The sequence below is a fragment of the Myotis lucifugus genome, unplaced genomic scaffold (genome assembly GCF_000147115.1).
Source record: "Myotis lucifugus unplaced genomic scaffold, Myoluc2.0 scaffold_412, whole genome shotgun sequence".
NCBI lineage: Eukaryota > Metazoa > Chordata > Mammalia > Chiroptera > Vespertilionidae > Myotis > Myotis lucifugus.
The window spans coordinates 911,526-928,912 of record NW_005871460.1 but is presented as its reverse complement, the minus strand read 5'-3'; the positions used below and the strand labels follow the sequence as shown (position 1 = coordinate 928,912).

Here is a 17,387-nt window from a genome sequence, read left to right as displayed (position 1 = left end):
ATAAGTTGTAGAATCTTTTTCAAGATTTTAGAAGTTTCTTTCATCCCCCTTTCTGATGACGACCCTCAGAATTTCTTAATTTTCTGACCTTTATAATCATTGATAGTACCATCAGCTCATGAAATTCATATCAGTGGATTTATATGATGTATTCTTATTTGTGTCTCATTTCTTTTGCTCAACATAATATCTATGAAATTAACCCATATTCTTCCTAGCATGATTTTATTCTTCTTTTATAGCTGTGTAGTATTCTACTATTGATATTTACTACCATTCTTCCTTTTACCTGTAGGCAGATTTGTAAGTTGTTTCTAATTTGAAAATATTATGAATAAAGCTACGCTAAACATCCTTTCACATATGATTTTGAGGATCTATATGCTCATGTCTTTTGGATATAATAAGAGCAGTAAATTTAAGGACTCATGATGTAGGTATATGTTTAATTTTAGTAGGTACAGTTTTGCACATCCTTTTATCCAAGTGATACAACCACCAGCAGTGAATGAGAGTTCCAGATCCTGCAGATACTTCCCAGTAATTAGTATTATAAACCTATTTAATTTTACCTATCCTGGTAAGTCATGGAGGAATAAATTTGAGTTTACCTGGATAGATGATATTGAATATATTTCATATATTTTTTGAGATTTGGATATTATCCTTTATCAATTCTTGTTTACATTTGTGTTCTCTTTTCTGAGGAGCCTTGATTTTCCCCATATTGCTGAAGGATATTTTCTCTGGAAATAGGACTCTGTTGACAGTTCCTTTATTTTTAGACTTTATGGTTTCTAATGGAAAACCTGTTGTCATGAGAATTACTTTTTCCTTATAGATGAAGTGCTATTTGTCATTCAGAACTTTTAGGATTTTTTTCTTTGTTTTTATTTTTCATAAATTTATGATGTGGGTGTTGCTATCTTTGGGTTTATCTCATTTTGTATTTGCTGACCTTCTTAAAATTGAGGATTTCTGTCTTTTGACCAATTGGAAGCGTTTCAGCCATTATTTCTTCAAGTACTCTTTCAGCTGCATCTTCTTTCATTTCTTCCTGGACTCCAAATGTTACAGTTTTATTTTGTGGTGATTTGTTGTTTTTGTTGTTATGACTCCACTGGTTCCTGTGGTTCTGCTCTTTTTCTGTTGCTGTTTTCAAGCCCATTTTCTCTCTATTCTCATTGGATATTTTTATTGTTAAATTTTCTAGTTCCCTGAGTGTTTCCTCTGTTCCATCCATTCTGTTTTGAGCCTATACACTGAGTTATTTATTTCAGTTATAATAGTCTTCTGTACTATAGTTTTCATCTGGTTTTTCTTTATAGCTTCATTTTCTTTGCTGAGACTTTCTATTTACTTGCCATTACTTGCTTTTTTTCCCATTTAATGATGTTCAAAATCACTCATGTAAAGATTGTTTTGATGGCTGCATTAAACTTACTATCAAATAACTCTATCATCACTAATAGTGTTAGTTTCTGTTATCTCTTTTATTCAGTTTTAGATCTTTCTGCTTCTTTGTATGAATAATTTCATAATTGAAACTTAGAAATTTTGAGCATGATGAAACTCTTGATCTTGTCAAGCCCGTTGTATCTGACTTGCTTTGTTATTGCTCTGGTAATGGCAGGGTGAAATGCCATCTCATTATTTCAAGAAGAGAGTAGAAGTCGAGGTTCCCCACATGGCCCAAGATTTGTAGGTGTGTGTTTTGGCGGAGGGGTGAAGGGGGAGGGAGATGGGTAATCATTTTGTTATGAGATGGTGGGAGTTCTGGCTCCCTACTATTCTTCTGTGAATATCTTCCCAGTTGGAGGGATAGGTCTTCTTTGTTTCTATATCTTTTGGTTTCCACTTACATGACCTGGGACTGAGTCCCACCTGTGACTCCTGCCTGGCCCTGCCTGCCCACCAGCCTCAGCAGTCAGTGCTGGGTCATCGACCCAGCACTTACTTCAGGATTGAGTTCCGGCATTCAGTTGTCAGTTTGGTCGTTTAGGCCGTCAGAACCCCTAGCTGTTTATATAATTAGATTCCTTTTACATAGAGAGGAAGAGAAATGGAGAAAGAAAGAGGGAGAGAGAGAGGTGGGGAAGAAATATCAATCAGCTCCCTTCTGCACACATGTAAACCGGATATGAAAGCCTCATTCTGAAATGTGCCCTAACTGAGAATCGAACCCTCCAGCCTTTGATACACTAGAGGATGCTCCAACCAACTGAGCCACATTGGCCAGGGCATTCTGTGTTTTTTGTTTTTTGTTTTTAAATGTCCAGGCTTTTAGAGAACAGGCCACTAGGATCAATGAGACTAGCACAGTGGCTGATAGTGGTAATGCTAACCCTTTTATTTATTTATTTAAATATATTTTTATTGATTTCATAAGGGAGAGAGAGGGAACGAGAGATAGAAACATCAGTTATGAGATAGAATCATTGATTGGCTGCCTCCTGCACGCCCCCCAGCAGGGACTGAGCCCCCAACCTTGTCATATGCCCTTTCCCAGAATGGAACCTGGGACCCTTCAGTCTAAAAGCTGATGCTCTATCCACTGAGCGAAATCAGCTAGGGTTAACCCTTTTGTTTTAATACATTTTTATGGATTTCTCAGAGGAAGGGAGACAGAGAAAGAGAGATAGAGAGAGAAACATTAATGATAAGAGAGTATCACTGGTCAGCTGCCTCCTGCATGCCCCCGTACTGGGACTGAACCCACAACAAACTGGACCTGTGCCCTTGACTGGAATGGAACCTAGGACGTTTCAGTCCCCAGGCTTACACTCTATCCACTGAGTAAGCCAGCTAGGGCTGACCCTTGCTTTATTTATTTACTCACTTAGTCAGTTAGTTAGTTAATTATTATTAACTTTTACTAGAGGCCCGGTGCACAAAAATTTGTGCACTCAGGGGAGGGGGTCCCCCATCCCGGCCTGTGCCCTCTCGCCGTCTGGGACCCCTCGGGATATAACGACCTGCTGGCTTAGGCCTGCTCCCGGGTGGCAGAGGGCACGTCCAATCCCTAGGTGCAGCCCCTGGTCAGGCTCAGAGCAGGGCTGATTGGGGAGTTGGGGCGCCGCCCCATCATGCACCGAGCAGGGCGGATCAGGAGTTGCGATGCCCCCCTCAGTTACGCTCAGGGTAGGGCCAATTGGGGGGTTGGGACACCGCCCCCTGTCACACTCAAGGCAGGGTTGATGGGGAGGTTGCGGCGCCACCCCCTGTCACACACAGAATAGGGCTGATCAGGGGTTTGGGGCACTGCCCCCTGTCACTCACAGAGCAGGGCCGATCAGGGGGTTGTTGCGCTGCCCCCTGTCACTCACAGAGCATGTCCCATCAGGGGGGTTTGGGCTCCGTACCCTGTCACACACAGAGCAGGGCCGATCAGGGGGTTGAAGAGCTCCCCCCTGTCACTCACAGAGTAGGGCCGATAGGGGAGTTGGGGCACCGCCCCCTGTCACACACAGAGCAGTGCGGATCAAGGGGTTGTTGCGCTGCCCCCTGTCACTCACAGAGCAGGGCCCATCAGGGGAGTTGGGGCACCACCCCTTGTCACACTTAGGGCAGGGCCAATGGGGAGGTTATGGCTCTACCCTGTCACACACAGAGCAACGCCCGTGGAGGGGGGTTGGGGCACCACCCTCTATCACCCACAGAGCAGGGCCAATCAGGGGGTTAGGGCGCTGCCACTGTCACACTCAGGGCAGGGCCGATGGAGAGGTTATGGCTCTAACCTGTCACACACAGAGCAGGGCCGATCAGGGGGTTAGGGCGCTGCACCCTGTCACACACAGAGCCGCAGGGCGATCAGGGAGTTGGGGAGCTCCCCCCTATCAGGCACAGAGCAGGGCTGATCAGGGGGTTGGGGCGCCTTCCCCTGTCACGAACAGAGCAGGGCGGATAGGGAGGTTGTGGCCCCGCCCCCTGTCACACACAGAGCCGCAGGGCGATCAGGGGGTTTGGGCGCTGCTCCCTGTCAAACTGATCCCAGTGCCGGGAGCCTCGCTGCTCCGCTGATCCCGGTGCCGGGAGGCATATTACCCTTTTACTATATAGGATAGAGGCCTGGTGCATGGGTGGGGGCTGGCTGGTTTGCCCTGAAGGGTGTCCTGGATCAGGTTGGGGGTCCCCACTGGGGTGCCTGGCCAGTCTGGGTGAGGGGCTGAGGGCTGTTTTCCGGCTGGCGAGTGACTGAAGCTCCCAACCGCTCCTTGTTTTCTTTTTTTTTTTTTTTTTATTCTGGGCCAGCTTTAGCTCTGAGGCCTCGCTGCTGAAAACATCGATACAATGTTGCGGTCCGGGGCTGACTGAAAGCCGGTTTCTGGGGTTTTGTTTAGCTTCTATATTTGCAACATAGTACATAGTTGCTTAGAGTTGCAGCTGAGAGGCCGGCAAGTTAGGCGGGGAACGTTGGAGTCCGCAGTCACTGGAGCAAGGAAGCCTCCCTGCTCGCTTCAGTGCATGGCTGCTGGCCGCCATCTTGGCTGACAGTTAATTTGCATAAGGATATGCTGATTAGCCAATGGGAAGGGTAGCGGTCGTACGCTAATTACCATGTTTCTCTTTTATTAGTGTAGATTGTTGACCTTAGGTATCTTCAAATGTGATTGCTCACTCAGTTTCCTGTCATCCTTTCTATGCAGTTTTCCTTATTTGGTATTCTGTATTGCTGTGTATCTTCATGATACTCTTATTACCATTTCCTGTGGGATGTTTTTCTCATGAGTAGCTATCTACTTACTCTTGAATGGGGAAAGTTTCTCTATCTCTGATTCTGCCATCTTGCTGATGTCAGTCTCCTAGGCCTTTTGCCCGTGATCTCTTTTGTCCTTTGTTGTTCTACCACATTGCTGACAATCCATCTTTTTAGTTTTTCTTCTAAAATTTGCATCATTTATCCCATGCAGTGGCTCAACTGGGATTTAAGAGGCAGAATCCTTTGTATATCACAGGAGAAACATGCCTTTATCAGTGACAGGCTAGACCCAGAGGCAGTCTTGCCTTGGTGAAGGACTGTGGGGGGAGTTTTCATGCCTGGGCTTTGTTACATTCATAACTAGGAACCCATTTTGTTCAACAATGTTTTGTTACCATTGCCCACTCCTCACCCAATTCTACTTCTTGCTTAATGTTGACACTTTTCAAGTTTTTATTTTTTATTTTTTAATATATATTTTATTGATTTTTTACAGAGAAGAAGGGAGAGGGATAGAGAGTTAGAAACATCGATGAGAGATATCGATCAGCTGCCTCCTGCACGCCCCCTACTGGGGATGTGCCCGCAACCAAGGCACATGCCCTTGACCGGAATCGAACCTGGGACCCTTCAGTCAGCAGGCCGATGCTCTATCCACTGAGCCAAACCGGTTCAGCACGTTTCAGTTTTAACAGTGATCATTCTATTGGGATTCCCAGCCTGTGGATACCCTTAACCTCTCCAAACTTTGCACCCCTACCTCTTTCAAACATCTAGCTTTACTGCACTTCAATATTGTTCTGTGCCTGCAGGCCTTACAGTACACATGAATTATTACATTGACGCTGAACACCACATGCTCTAATATGATTGATCATTTATGGTTTTGAACACATTGGAATTATTCTACACAGACTCGCATTGCCAGCATGAAAGGGCTTAAAGGAAGCCATTTGTGGAGTAATAATGGGCAGACCACTGCCTCTCTTCCTTTTATGCCAGCCTATGCTTTTGTCCTCCCTTGGTGAGATTTTCTTCATTCAGTGACCTTTTGAGTCATGTTATATATATAGCAGCCATTTCTTGAGAGTCTGACGCAGTCGTCTTGAAAATCATTGTATGAAATCATATCCTTGCCCTAACCGGTTTGGCTCAGTGTATAGAGCGTTGGCCTATGGACTGAAACGTCCCAGGTTCGATTCCGGTCAAGGGCATGTACCTTGGTTGCAGGCACATCCCCAGTGGGGGTGTGTGCAGGAAGCGGCTTGTCGATGTTTCTCTCTCATGTTTCTGACTCTCTATCCCTCTCCCTTCCTCTCTGTAAAAAATCAATAAAATATATTTAAAAATAAAAATAAAGAAAGAAATCGTGTTCAGCCATGACAGATAAACATCTGTGTTGAAGATATTCTGTTTTTATCAGCTCAACATGCACTTCACCTACATTTACTTTTGTTCAGGTTGCTGCTGTGGAGAAGAGAATGTGGAGGCCCCGACTGAACAAAAGGTTTCTGGAAGATTTTCACAGGCAAGGAATCCCAAGTTAGCCTTGTCTTCCCAGAAGAGCCACCCCTGTGAGAGTTGTGGGATAGTCCTGGGAAACATTTTCCGCGTGATGGAGCTGCAGGGAACACAACACAGACAGATACTGTTGAGGTGTGGAGCGTGTGCAAAAAGATTTTCTTTGTGTGCAACATTTCACCAGCAGCATGTGAGAGAACAGACGTACATTAGAATTCCGGAAAGGATGTCACTTGCAAACAGATGCAATTTCAATGTGTCCCAGAATCATTTCACCTGTGGGGAGGTTGGGCAGAGTGTCCTTACGGAATCTGGACATCTCTACCTACAGGCTTCTCAGACCAGGGACAGTCCAACTGCTATTTTGATGCGTGGGATGACGTTTCAAAGTAGAAAAAATTATTTCAGCAGAAAAGAATGTAAGAAAGACATTAGTTGCACCCACACGTTTATTCAGGAAAAAGATTTCCATCTTGGAAGTGGGTGTTGTGTGTGCTCTGAATGTGGAAAATTTTTTACCAAATTTTCTGGCTTTCATTATCAACAGAGCGGTCACACTGTAGAAAAGCATTACAAATGCAGGGAATGTGGTAAATCTTTTACCACTATGAACATCCTTCAGCAACATCAGAGAGTTCATATGGGAGAAAAGCCTTGTAAATGCAGTGAATATAGGAAGTCTTTTACTCAGAGCACTACCCTTCGTTTTCATCAGGGAGTTCACACTGGAGAAAAACCTTATCAATGCAGTGAATGTGGCAAAGCTTTTACCACTAAGACCCACCTTCATCGACAGCTGAGACTTCATACAGGAGAAAACCTTTATAAATGCACTGAATGTGGAAAATATTTTACACGGAGTACTGGTCTTCATGATCATCAGGTAGTTCATACGGAAGAAAAACCTTATCAGTGTCGTGAATGTGGAAAATCTTTTACCCGGAGCACTACCCTTCGTATTCATCAGAGAGTTCATACGGGAGAAAAGCCTTATAAATGTTTTGAGTGTGGGAAATCTTTTTCCCGGAGCACTTACCTTCATTACCATCAGGTAGTTCATACAGGAGAAAACTCTTATAAATGCAGTGAATGTGGAAAACCTTTTAAGTGTAGAAAAAGTCTCCTATATCATCAGAGAGTTCACACTGGAGAAAAGCCTTATCAATGCAGTGAGTGTGGGAAATCTTTTACCACTAAAACCATCCGTGATCGACATCAGGTAGTTCATGCAGGAGAAAAGCCTTATCGGTGTAGTGAATGTGGGAAATCTTTTACCCGGAGCACTACCCTTCGTATTCATCAGAGAGTTCATACGGGAGAAAAGCCTTATAAATGTTTTGAGTGTGGGAAATCTTTTTCCCGGAGCACTTACCTTCGTTACCATCAGGTAGTTCATAGAGGAGAAAAGCCTTATAAATGCAGTGAATGTGGAAAATCTTTTACCCAGAGCGGTAATCTTCGTTTTCATCAGAGAGTTCATACAGGAGAAAAGCCATATCAATGCAGTGAATGTGGAAAATCTTTTACCACTAAAACCATCCATGATCGACATCAGAGAGTTCATACAGGAGAAAAGCCTTATAAATGCAGTGAATGTGGAAAACCTTTTAAGTGTAGAAAAAGTCTCCTATATCATCAGAGAGTTCACACTGGAGAAAAGCCTTATCAATGCAGTGAGTGTGGCAAATCTTTTACCATTAAGTCTGGCCTTCATCGTCATCAGAGTGTTCATACTGGAGAAAAGCCTTATCAATGCAGTGAGTGTGGCAAATCTTTTACCATTAAGTCTGCCCTTCATCTTCATCAGAGAGTTCATACAGGAGAAAAGCCATATCAATGCAGCGAATGTGGAAAATCTTTTACCACTAAAACCATCCATGATCGACATCAGAGAGTTCATACAGGAGAAAAGCCATATCAATGCAGTGAATGTGGAAAATCTTTTACCACTAAAACCATCCTTGATCAACATCAGAGAGTTCATACGGGAGAAAAGCCTTATAAATGCACTGAATGTGGGAATTCTTTTAAAAGGAGCAGTGGTCTTCAGTATCATCAGAGAGTTCACACTGGAGAAAGCTATTAAGAGTGCAATTAATGTGAGGTATCTCTCAGCCAAATTTCTAAATTCCCTCTCCGCATAAGAGTACAAATGTGAGAAATTTCTTAAATGTGTAGGAAATGTAGTTTCTTAGGACTTAACAATAGTACAAGAAAATTTGTGAGTCCTCATTTTTCTGAATTGTATCGTACATTTAATCACCTACATTATGTAAAGTTCCCATAAGTGTTTTTGCTGTTGTGTTTCTGTGTTTTTATGTTGGAACACTATGTAATTATGTTGCACGTTCTAACATATAGGATGTACTGCCAGATCTGTGTCACTGCACATTTCTGTTGCTGAAGGTAATTCACCTGAACCACCTATAAGGTCCCTACAGATGGCATCAGTCACCATCCTCCCATTCCCAGGGAAGCTAAGTCAGACTCTAATTTGTTGATGGAAATGAGGAATACCTGAGTCCTTAGTTCTTTCTTCTTTCCCTGTCTTGTGTTGCCAAATAGGACTCATTACAGTTGGCCACAGTAAACATAATGTTGCAGAGGGCCTGCCATTTTCAGGGACACACTTTCCCTAGATGCTAATGATGAGTTTATTGCGTGCCTATTTCATCAACGGAACAACTGCCAGTCTCATGTCTCTATGGATTGTAAAATAATGAAGGCTTTTTCTTAAGAATTCTTTAATCTGGGGTGTTCTATTTACTCGATAGGTTAGTTTATAAGGAGATCTGGGCTTTCCAAGCATGAAGAGGTGAAAAACTTTTAGGGGTCTCACACATTTTTGCGCGTGGGGAACAGTATGGTTCAGAAATTAGTTCAGTTTTCGGCAAATTTACAGTACTGCCCATATTTTCCTAGGAAACACTGTGGACACTCTACTTCTCATGTGAATATGTGTCAACACATAGAGATCACTCCAAAGAGAGTGTAGCTGTGACAACCTCAAGTGTGTCTGGAAACATGAATTTTTTTCTTGTTTGCAAGCGATGCCAATACATATGAAGTGAATCTCTTACCCAGGTCTTGCAGAGGGACATAAGCCCTAATGCCTACAATATCACGGGTGATGGTCACTGGTTTGAGGACCATCGCATTCAGGGGGAACCCTTTCACTACAGAAACACTGACCTAATTGTGGTTGGATGAGACTGCACTCCTTTAGATGGAATGGTCCTCACCTAACTGTGCATCCCGGCATTATTTTTAGGAAAAGACTACAAGAGTTGTGTGTACACAGATCTGAGGGACTCCAGGCTTGTTTATCTTCTGTGAAGCAGTCATTGTCATTGATTACAATCAAGATGTTTTGTTGCTCCTGTAGCTTCTCAGAAGTTCCCATCAGAGCCATTGGTTCGCTGGCATCAAAAGAAAGATGGGAGACAATGGCGGTCTTTAGACCAGGAATGTGGCTTTTGTGGGTTTGGGTGAAAGTTCTTCATTGTTTATTACATTTTCTGTCACTAAGTTGAGACTCTCACCCTGAGGGCATGAGAACATGGATTGAATATAGAGTTGCCAAACCTGTTCTTCCAAAATAGGTGAACGTACATTTGTTTTACCTTGAACCATTTTTAACAGCTATGAGTAAATTACATGTGTTTCAGAAATCGTGACATGTTTGTGAAACTGAAACCATCATCTTATCTAATTAAAGAGAAACATGCAAATTGGCTGTGCCTTTGCTACACTCACAGGCCACGTCCACCAGCCAATCAGAGCAATATATGCAAATTAACCGAACCAAGATGGCGGCTGGTAGCCATGGAGCTGGAGCAAGCAGGAGGCTTGGTTGCCCCTGCGTTGGAGGAAGCCAAGCTTCCCGCCTGCCCTGGCCGGCTGTCAGCTCCGCTCAAGGCAACAAAGTTTCAATTATAGAAGATAAATAAACCTCATATAGCTGCTTCCAGCCAGCCTGCACTGGGAGCTTGGGTGGCTCGGGGGGCTTGGCCAGCCTGCAAACAGCCATTAGCCCCTCACCCAGGCTGGCCAGGGACCCCCACCCTGATCAGGGACACCCTTCAGGGCAAACCAGCCAGCCTCCACATACACCAGGCCTCTAGTCTATATAATAAAAGGGTAATATGCAAATTGACCCTAACAGCAGAACGACTGGGAATGATGTCACTATGACACACACTGACCACCGGGGGCAGATGCACAATGCTGGTGCTGCCCCCTGGTGATCAGTGCGCTCCCACAGTGGGAGCTCTTCTCAGCCACAAGCCAGGCTGACGGCTGCCAGTACAGCAGTGGTGGTGGGAGCCTCTCCCGCCTCCTCAGTAGTGCTAAGGATTTCCAACTGCAGCTTAGGCCTGCTCCCCGCTGGTAAGTGGACTTCCCCTGAGGGCTCCCTGGCTGCCAGAGTAATGTCTGATTGCCCACTTAGGCCCAGTCCCCCCAGGGAGCATGCCTAAGCCAGCAGGTGGACAACACCTCAGGGGTCCCAGACTGCAAGAGGGTACCGGCCGGGCTGAGCGACCCCCCCGAGTGCACAAAGTTTTGTGCACCGGGCCTCTAGTTATATTCATATTGCTGACCATATGTTTCACTGTGTAATTGCTTCATGACCTATTTTAACCTGTCCCATTTCTTCACAGATTTTATAGTTTTCAAGGATTTAGAGAACTTTATTTTTCTAAGTATTTTTCTGCTTTAATTATGTTTCATAAATACTTGGAGATTCATTAAAGTTATGTTAGTAACTCATCTTTTTTTCTGATATTCTTTTTTAAAAATATATTTTTTATTGATTTTACAAAGAGTAGGGGAGAGGAGTAGAGAGTTAGTAACATTGATCAGTTGCCTCCTGCACACCCCCTACTGGGGATTTGCCAGCAACCAAGGTTTATGCCCTTGACTGGAAATGAACTTGGGACCCTTCATTCAGCAGACCGGCCACTGAGCCAAACCAGTTAGGGCTGTGATAGATATTCTTATCATTGATATATCACCATCAATTTGTCCATTTTAATAAATACTTGGTTATTTCTAACAAAGATGTTACAAACATTTCTGTATAATTCCATGTATGTGTATAAGTGTTATTTACCTTTGTCAAAACTACAGTGAATAATCTGGGTTTTTGAGTAGATGAATGTTTAAATTTACCGAGATTAGCAAATTGTGATCTAAATGGAATATACCACCAGGGCCAGTGTGGGTCAGTACTTGTCCGTCCTCTCATGCAGCACAAGGTTGTGGATTTGATTATCAGTGGGATATGTGCCTGTGCTGTGGCTATATCCACAGAAGTGGGTGTGCAGGAGGTGGCTGGCCAATATCACTTGGAGTGCGGGTGAATTTCCCGCCAAAATATAAGATGGCTCTGTCTTTTGGTTTTGTTCCATCCACCAAAAGGGTGGATTACAAACAAATATTTGGTAATACGCAGTTACAATCGGCCCGAGTTTACACGTTTCCCGCACTCCACCGCAAATCTATATGAACCAAGTTAAAGACAGCTCCCGCGGAGTACGCGCAATTCACGCGAGCCGACTTAACTCATTTCCCGCACTCCAAGTGATATGGCACTCTTCCATCAATGTTTCTCTCCCTCTTCCTTCTCTCTCTAAAAGTTATTAAACTATTCTTTAAAAATAGATAATAAGCCAAAACCGGTTTGGCTCAGTGGATAGAGCGTCGGCCTGCAGACTGAAAGGTCCCGGGTTCGATTCCGGTCAAGGGCATGTACTTGGGTTGCGGGCACATCCCCCAGTGGGAGATGTGCAGGAGGCAGCTGATCGATGTTTCTCTCTCATCGATGTTTCTAATTCTCTATCTCTCTCCCTCTCTGTAAAAAATCAATAAAATATATTAAAAAAAAATAGAAAATAAAATTTAACTGATTGTAGTTTTTTACATTTTTTAGCACTGTATTAGGGATTCACATTCTCCACATGCTAGAGAAGGGGTGGGCAACCTTTGGCACACGTGGCAAACATGACACGCCAGTAACTTTTGCTGACACGTGAAACCCTCTCATAATCTTCCATTTACAATTTTTATGAACAGTTGAATGACTTAAATGTTAAATTACATGGAACTGGCAAGACACTTGATGTTATGTTTGGTAACATAAAGGCTTTTGAAATGAAACTGGAAGTCCTTGAGAGGGATGTGGATGGTGAGAGATTTATATCTTTCCCAAACCTCAAGAGGCACATCAAAGACCTCCCAAAAGATGACAGAACAGTCTGTGAAAGCCTTCAAAAGCTGTTTTTAAACATCATGGAGTCAACTATTGAGCAGTTCTTGTCAAGATTTACGAAATTCAGAGAACTGGAAGAGAGCAAAATTCATGAGTTTTCCAGACAGCATAAAACTGGAGGAACTAAACTTACAAATGTTTTCATGGATAGAAATGGCTGAGTTTGAAATGCAGTTGATTGAATTTCAGAGTAGCTCAGTTTGGAAACAGAAATTCATTGACCTTAGAGTTGACTTGGAAAACATTGAAAAAAAAGCGATTAGAGTCAGGAGTACCAGAGAGAAGTGTCGAAAACAAACTATTGAGGAGTTGGAATGCCATTCCAGAAAAATTTTTGTGTTTAAAAAACTTTGCAATAGTGTTACTCTCCATGTTTTCATCCACATAGACTTGTGAATCTTTGTTCTCAGTGATGAATTTTGTTAAGTCTCGTAATAGGAGTAGCCTGACAGATGAAAGTAGTACCTCGTGCATATCTCTGAAGGTCACGAAATATAAACCTGATGTAAAATCTCTGTCATCAGTGACACAGCAGCAAAGCCCCACTGATGATATCAAATGGAATCATTAAGTTTTCTGTCGGACTATCAGTGTACATGTATACATTAAAAAATAAATTAACTTCTCATCATATACTGTGTTTTTGTCGCTCAAATGAATGTATTTCTTCAAGGTTCTTCACATACGTACACCTTAAGAGATACCAAGTAGGTGTAACAAGTTCTCAAAACAGGGTTGGCACGTAGAAGAATTTTGAGTCAGAGATTTTGGTGGTTTTGGCACACACTCACAAAAAGGTTGCTCACCCCTGTCCTAGAGAATAATTTGTTCAATCAATCATAATTTATTTAAACATTTTTTTGATAAGTTTGTTGTGCAGCCTCACTGTTTGATTGTATTTTTTCTAGGAATTTATGGTGAGCCTTTTCTCAGAAATGTCTTTGCTGAGTCTGTATCTTTGTTAAAACGTCATATGTTCTGCCTAATATGCTATGAGTTTTGGCAATTTTCTTTAACAATAGGACTGTGGAACAACAAAGATGGATGTTGGAATTTCACTCATTTTGTGCCTTTTTTACTTTAGGAAATAAACATTTTTTTTGTATTGAAATAATATGTTTTAATATTTTTTTCATTAAAAAAATATTTTAATTGCCCTAGCTGGTTTGGCTCAGTGAATAGAGCATCAGCCTTCAGACTGAAAGGTCCTGGGTGAGCTTCCAGTCAAGGGAAGGTGCCCAGGTTGCGGGCTCAATCACCAGTGTGGGGACTACAGGAGGCAGCCAATCATTCTCATCATTGATGTTTCTCTCTCTCTCTACCTCTGCCTTCCTCTCTGAAATCAATAAAAATATATTTAAAAACATTTTAATTTATTTTACTAAATTAATAAATATACTTAATTTTAAAATATTTTCATTGATTTCATAGAGCAAGGGAGGGAGAGAGAGAGAGAGAGAGAGAGAGAGAGAGAGAGAGAGAGAGAGGAGAGAGAGAGAGACATTAATGATGAGAGCCCAGCAAGGGTTTTCAGTCGACCCATGAACCAGGAGGTCACAGTTCCATTGCCACTCAGGGCACATGGGTGGGCACATACTGTGAAAAACAAGTATGAGGTATGTCCATGCCAGAGCTATTGAAGAAGGTCCAGTGGTAAGGTGTCTACTTGTGTAAGGCAGCTGTGCCTGCAGCCTGCCTTGGCCTCAGCAACTCCAGCCACTCCCTGCAGAGACCTTCCCAGGCAAGCACTTCTCACTCCCCAGATGCCCGCAAGCACCTTTGTCTTTGGGTGCATTTTAGTGAGAAATGGGACCTATATGAAGCCACCAACTGTGCTGCATGGAGGCAGGTGCTGTGCCACTCAGGTCTCATTGTGGTGCGTCCCATATCAAATTGCTGAAAAAGTTCAGTGTCTTTTTCAGAAATGAAGTCAGCTCCCCAAGTTTACACCACAGACAAGTGTCAGATTCAAGGGGCTGGATACTAACCATTATTTTCTCCAGGGTCAGACAAAGTCTCTACCACTGATGTGCAGCGCTTGCTGGAGCAGGTACAGTCTGAGGACAAGGGTGGCTCAGCTGCAGCTCCTGTTTCCACGGTTGCAGTTATGCTTTTCCTCCCAATGCCTTTACATCTCAGAGCACTTACCCCCGCCCTCCCCCCCCCCCCCCCCGTGTTCAGGGGGAGGCTATCACTTCTCTGCTGCAGTGGTTTCTCCAGGGGAACCTTTTTTAAGAGTGAGCTGCAATTTATCTGCCTTCCCTTTGATCTCAGCACAGACTATGACCCTCAGGAGACCTCGGTTATTAGCACTTTGTCTCTGCACCTTTGCCCACATGTTGGTTGTCATGCTGTGACCCCATTCGCTGTGATGAATTTCTTGCCTGTTCAAATGATCTTCATATGCAACACTGACACCCTTCAGGAGAGGATACACTTTGACGTGAATTTTGGGACGTAATATTGGAAGAGATGCTGGAGGCCTACATGATCCAGGTCTCATTGGACGGGTGCTTACCTCTTATTCATGCTTAGGACCCACTGCCATGTGATTCTGTCCTCTATATTCCTACTGGCAGAATGAGACAATGGCTCTCACCATGTGTTCCCTGCAGCCTGGATCATGTTTTGGATTCCTGTCCTCCTTCCCAGTCTCCTGTGTCTGCACCATGAGTCTTTTGGTTGGAACAGAGACCTTTTGAATACAAGCCCTCACCACAGTGCACAGCACACTGAGCCACAACTGAGGTTCATACTGTGCTTTTCTTGACAATCCATCCTAACTCACTCTCCACACACAACAATTTTTTATTGTAGGTGAAGGTGGCTTTTCAGATGATGGTGTTTGCCGTTTTGGCCAGTTACTCTGGTTTTTTTTCGTCGTTTCCATGTATACCAATATGTCAAACTCAAAGGCTAATACGGGCCATATAAACAAGGTTTAAGTTTATGTGGGCCGCAAAAAAAATAAAAGCTTTAATTTTCATAGAAATGTAGGTTTATTTTGATAGACATGCTGAATAGGAAGGCCTGAAATAAATGAGTCATCGTTAATGAATATTCGTTGTGGGCTTCCTGCAGCCCAGGGACTGCAAGTGTGACATGCTTGATGTATACAGTAGGTATACATGTTAATAACTTTTTTATTGTTTTGCCCTGTTAATCTATGTTATATCCATTTAATTCTTAGACTAACCTAAGAAGCTAGAAAAGAAGGGAAAATTATGATGCCTCTACAATGTCATTTCCTTCATCTTCTTTCACAATAATTCCCTTAACTCCACAAAATAAAGGAATACTGTTAAGTTTTGGGTGGTGATACAGCCTGTGAAAGAATTCACAACTAAAAGAAGTAATGCAAAGAGGAAATTTATTTTACTTTCCAAGAGAGTAAAAGGCCAAGTATTGCTAGTCAGTTCAGGGCAGGGAAGAAATGGTGGCTTCTGCTTTTCAGTAGTGCCTGGTACTATGGGACAACAAATGGAGGGGCCTTGGGCTGAGCTGAAGTTGTGTAAATAAGAGGAGCTGTCCCAGTCTGCATTTTTATCAGCAGTGTACTAGGGTTCCCTTTTTTCCATATCCTCGCCAGCACTTGTCCTTTGTTGATGGTAGTCTTTCTGACAGTTGTGAGGTAGGATCTAATTGTTGCTTTAATTTGCATCTCTCTGAGAATCAGTGACTTTGAGCATTTTTTCAAATGTCTCTTGGCCATCTTATCCACACTGCAGTCCTGGCAGAGCTGACACTTTGGCCGCAGAAGCAGATGCTCTTAAATAGTGATGTCTGTTTTGAGACATTACCTTCGTAAAATGGAGGGAGGATAGGTGCTTTAGACACTTAAGCAACCTCTGCAAGCTACATTAAGCCTGGAGGGGACAGAAGCCTAATGCCCTGAAAGAACACACATTGCCTGTCATTCAGAAAAGAGCAGATTCTGAAGAAAGATATGCAAAACCAGCAGCTAAAGGAAGCCAGGCAGGTCCCACAGAAACAAACCTGTTCTAGAAATCCCCTTCCCTGAATGCGCTGGAGGGCCCTGAGTATTCCCAGTGTGTTCTTGGGCTATGTGCGGGTTAAAACCAGTCCTGTAGTCTGCTGAGGAACTACAGGAGCCTGGCCACGGAGCGTAGGAACTACATTACCCAGAAGGCCGGGCGTGGAATGCCACCAGGCTGAGCCAATGGAAGCTCAGAAAAGGCGTTTCCGTTTTTCAAGTTCTGGTGTACCGGACCCGTAGTTTTTTCTCCATTTTGTCTTAAGCGGTCGGCGGTACTTGTTTGCAGAGTCCCGGGGAGAAGGCTGGAGAGTGGTCGTCGCCGCCTCACAGCCCATGGTGGGAGCCTCCAGTGGTGCTCACAGTGCACACGTGGGATTGAAGCTCGGAGTCGCCACCAGACCCGCCCAGGGCCGGGACAGGGACCGCCATTCCTGCAGCGGCTTCTGCTCCCGCCCCGCTCCTCCCACCGAGTGCCATGGAGGCGCCGGTGCTGAGGAGACGGGCTGAGGTGAGTGTGTCCCCCGGGTCCTCCCCTCATCGCTACTTATACCGACAGGACAGCCCGGGTGCAGGCGCCTGTCCCGTCCTGCAGCTCAGTCCCGCGTGGAGGACCGTGAGGAAGGTGGAGGGGGGAGAGGAGTGTTGTGGCTTCTGAGGACACAGCAAGTGCAGAGCAGAGAGGACGGGGGTGACTTGCATCTGAAGGTCCCTGAGGATGTGGCTGTGAATATTGACGGAAAGAGCAGAGGCTGCAGGGAGGACGGCACAGACTAATTCGGGGCTTTCCCGGCTGTGGGTCCATCAGGGCCTGGGTGGTCCTGGATCCGGCTGGACTACAAGCTCTCTACACGCCATATGCCAAGTTCATGGGTGAGTCCAGCGAGATCCAGTGTCATTGG

General features: G+C 44.0%; 1 protein-coding gene across 1 annotated transcript in view; it reads left to right on the top strand.

Moving 5' to 3' along the window:
* LOC102419975 (putative uncharacterized zinc finger protein 814) overlaps nt 1-17,387 on the top strand; it is a 52,089-nt gene that overhangs the window by 23,686 nt on the left and 11,016 nt on the right. The window contains exons 4-5 of the mRNA XM_023743753.1: nt 7,120-7,271; nt 7,356-8,298. Of these exons, the coding sequence (XP_023599521.1) occupies nt 7,120-7,271; nt 7,356-8,298 (1,095 nt within the window). The remainder of the gene's footprint in view (nt 1-7,119; nt 7,272-7,355; nt 8,299-17,387) is intronic.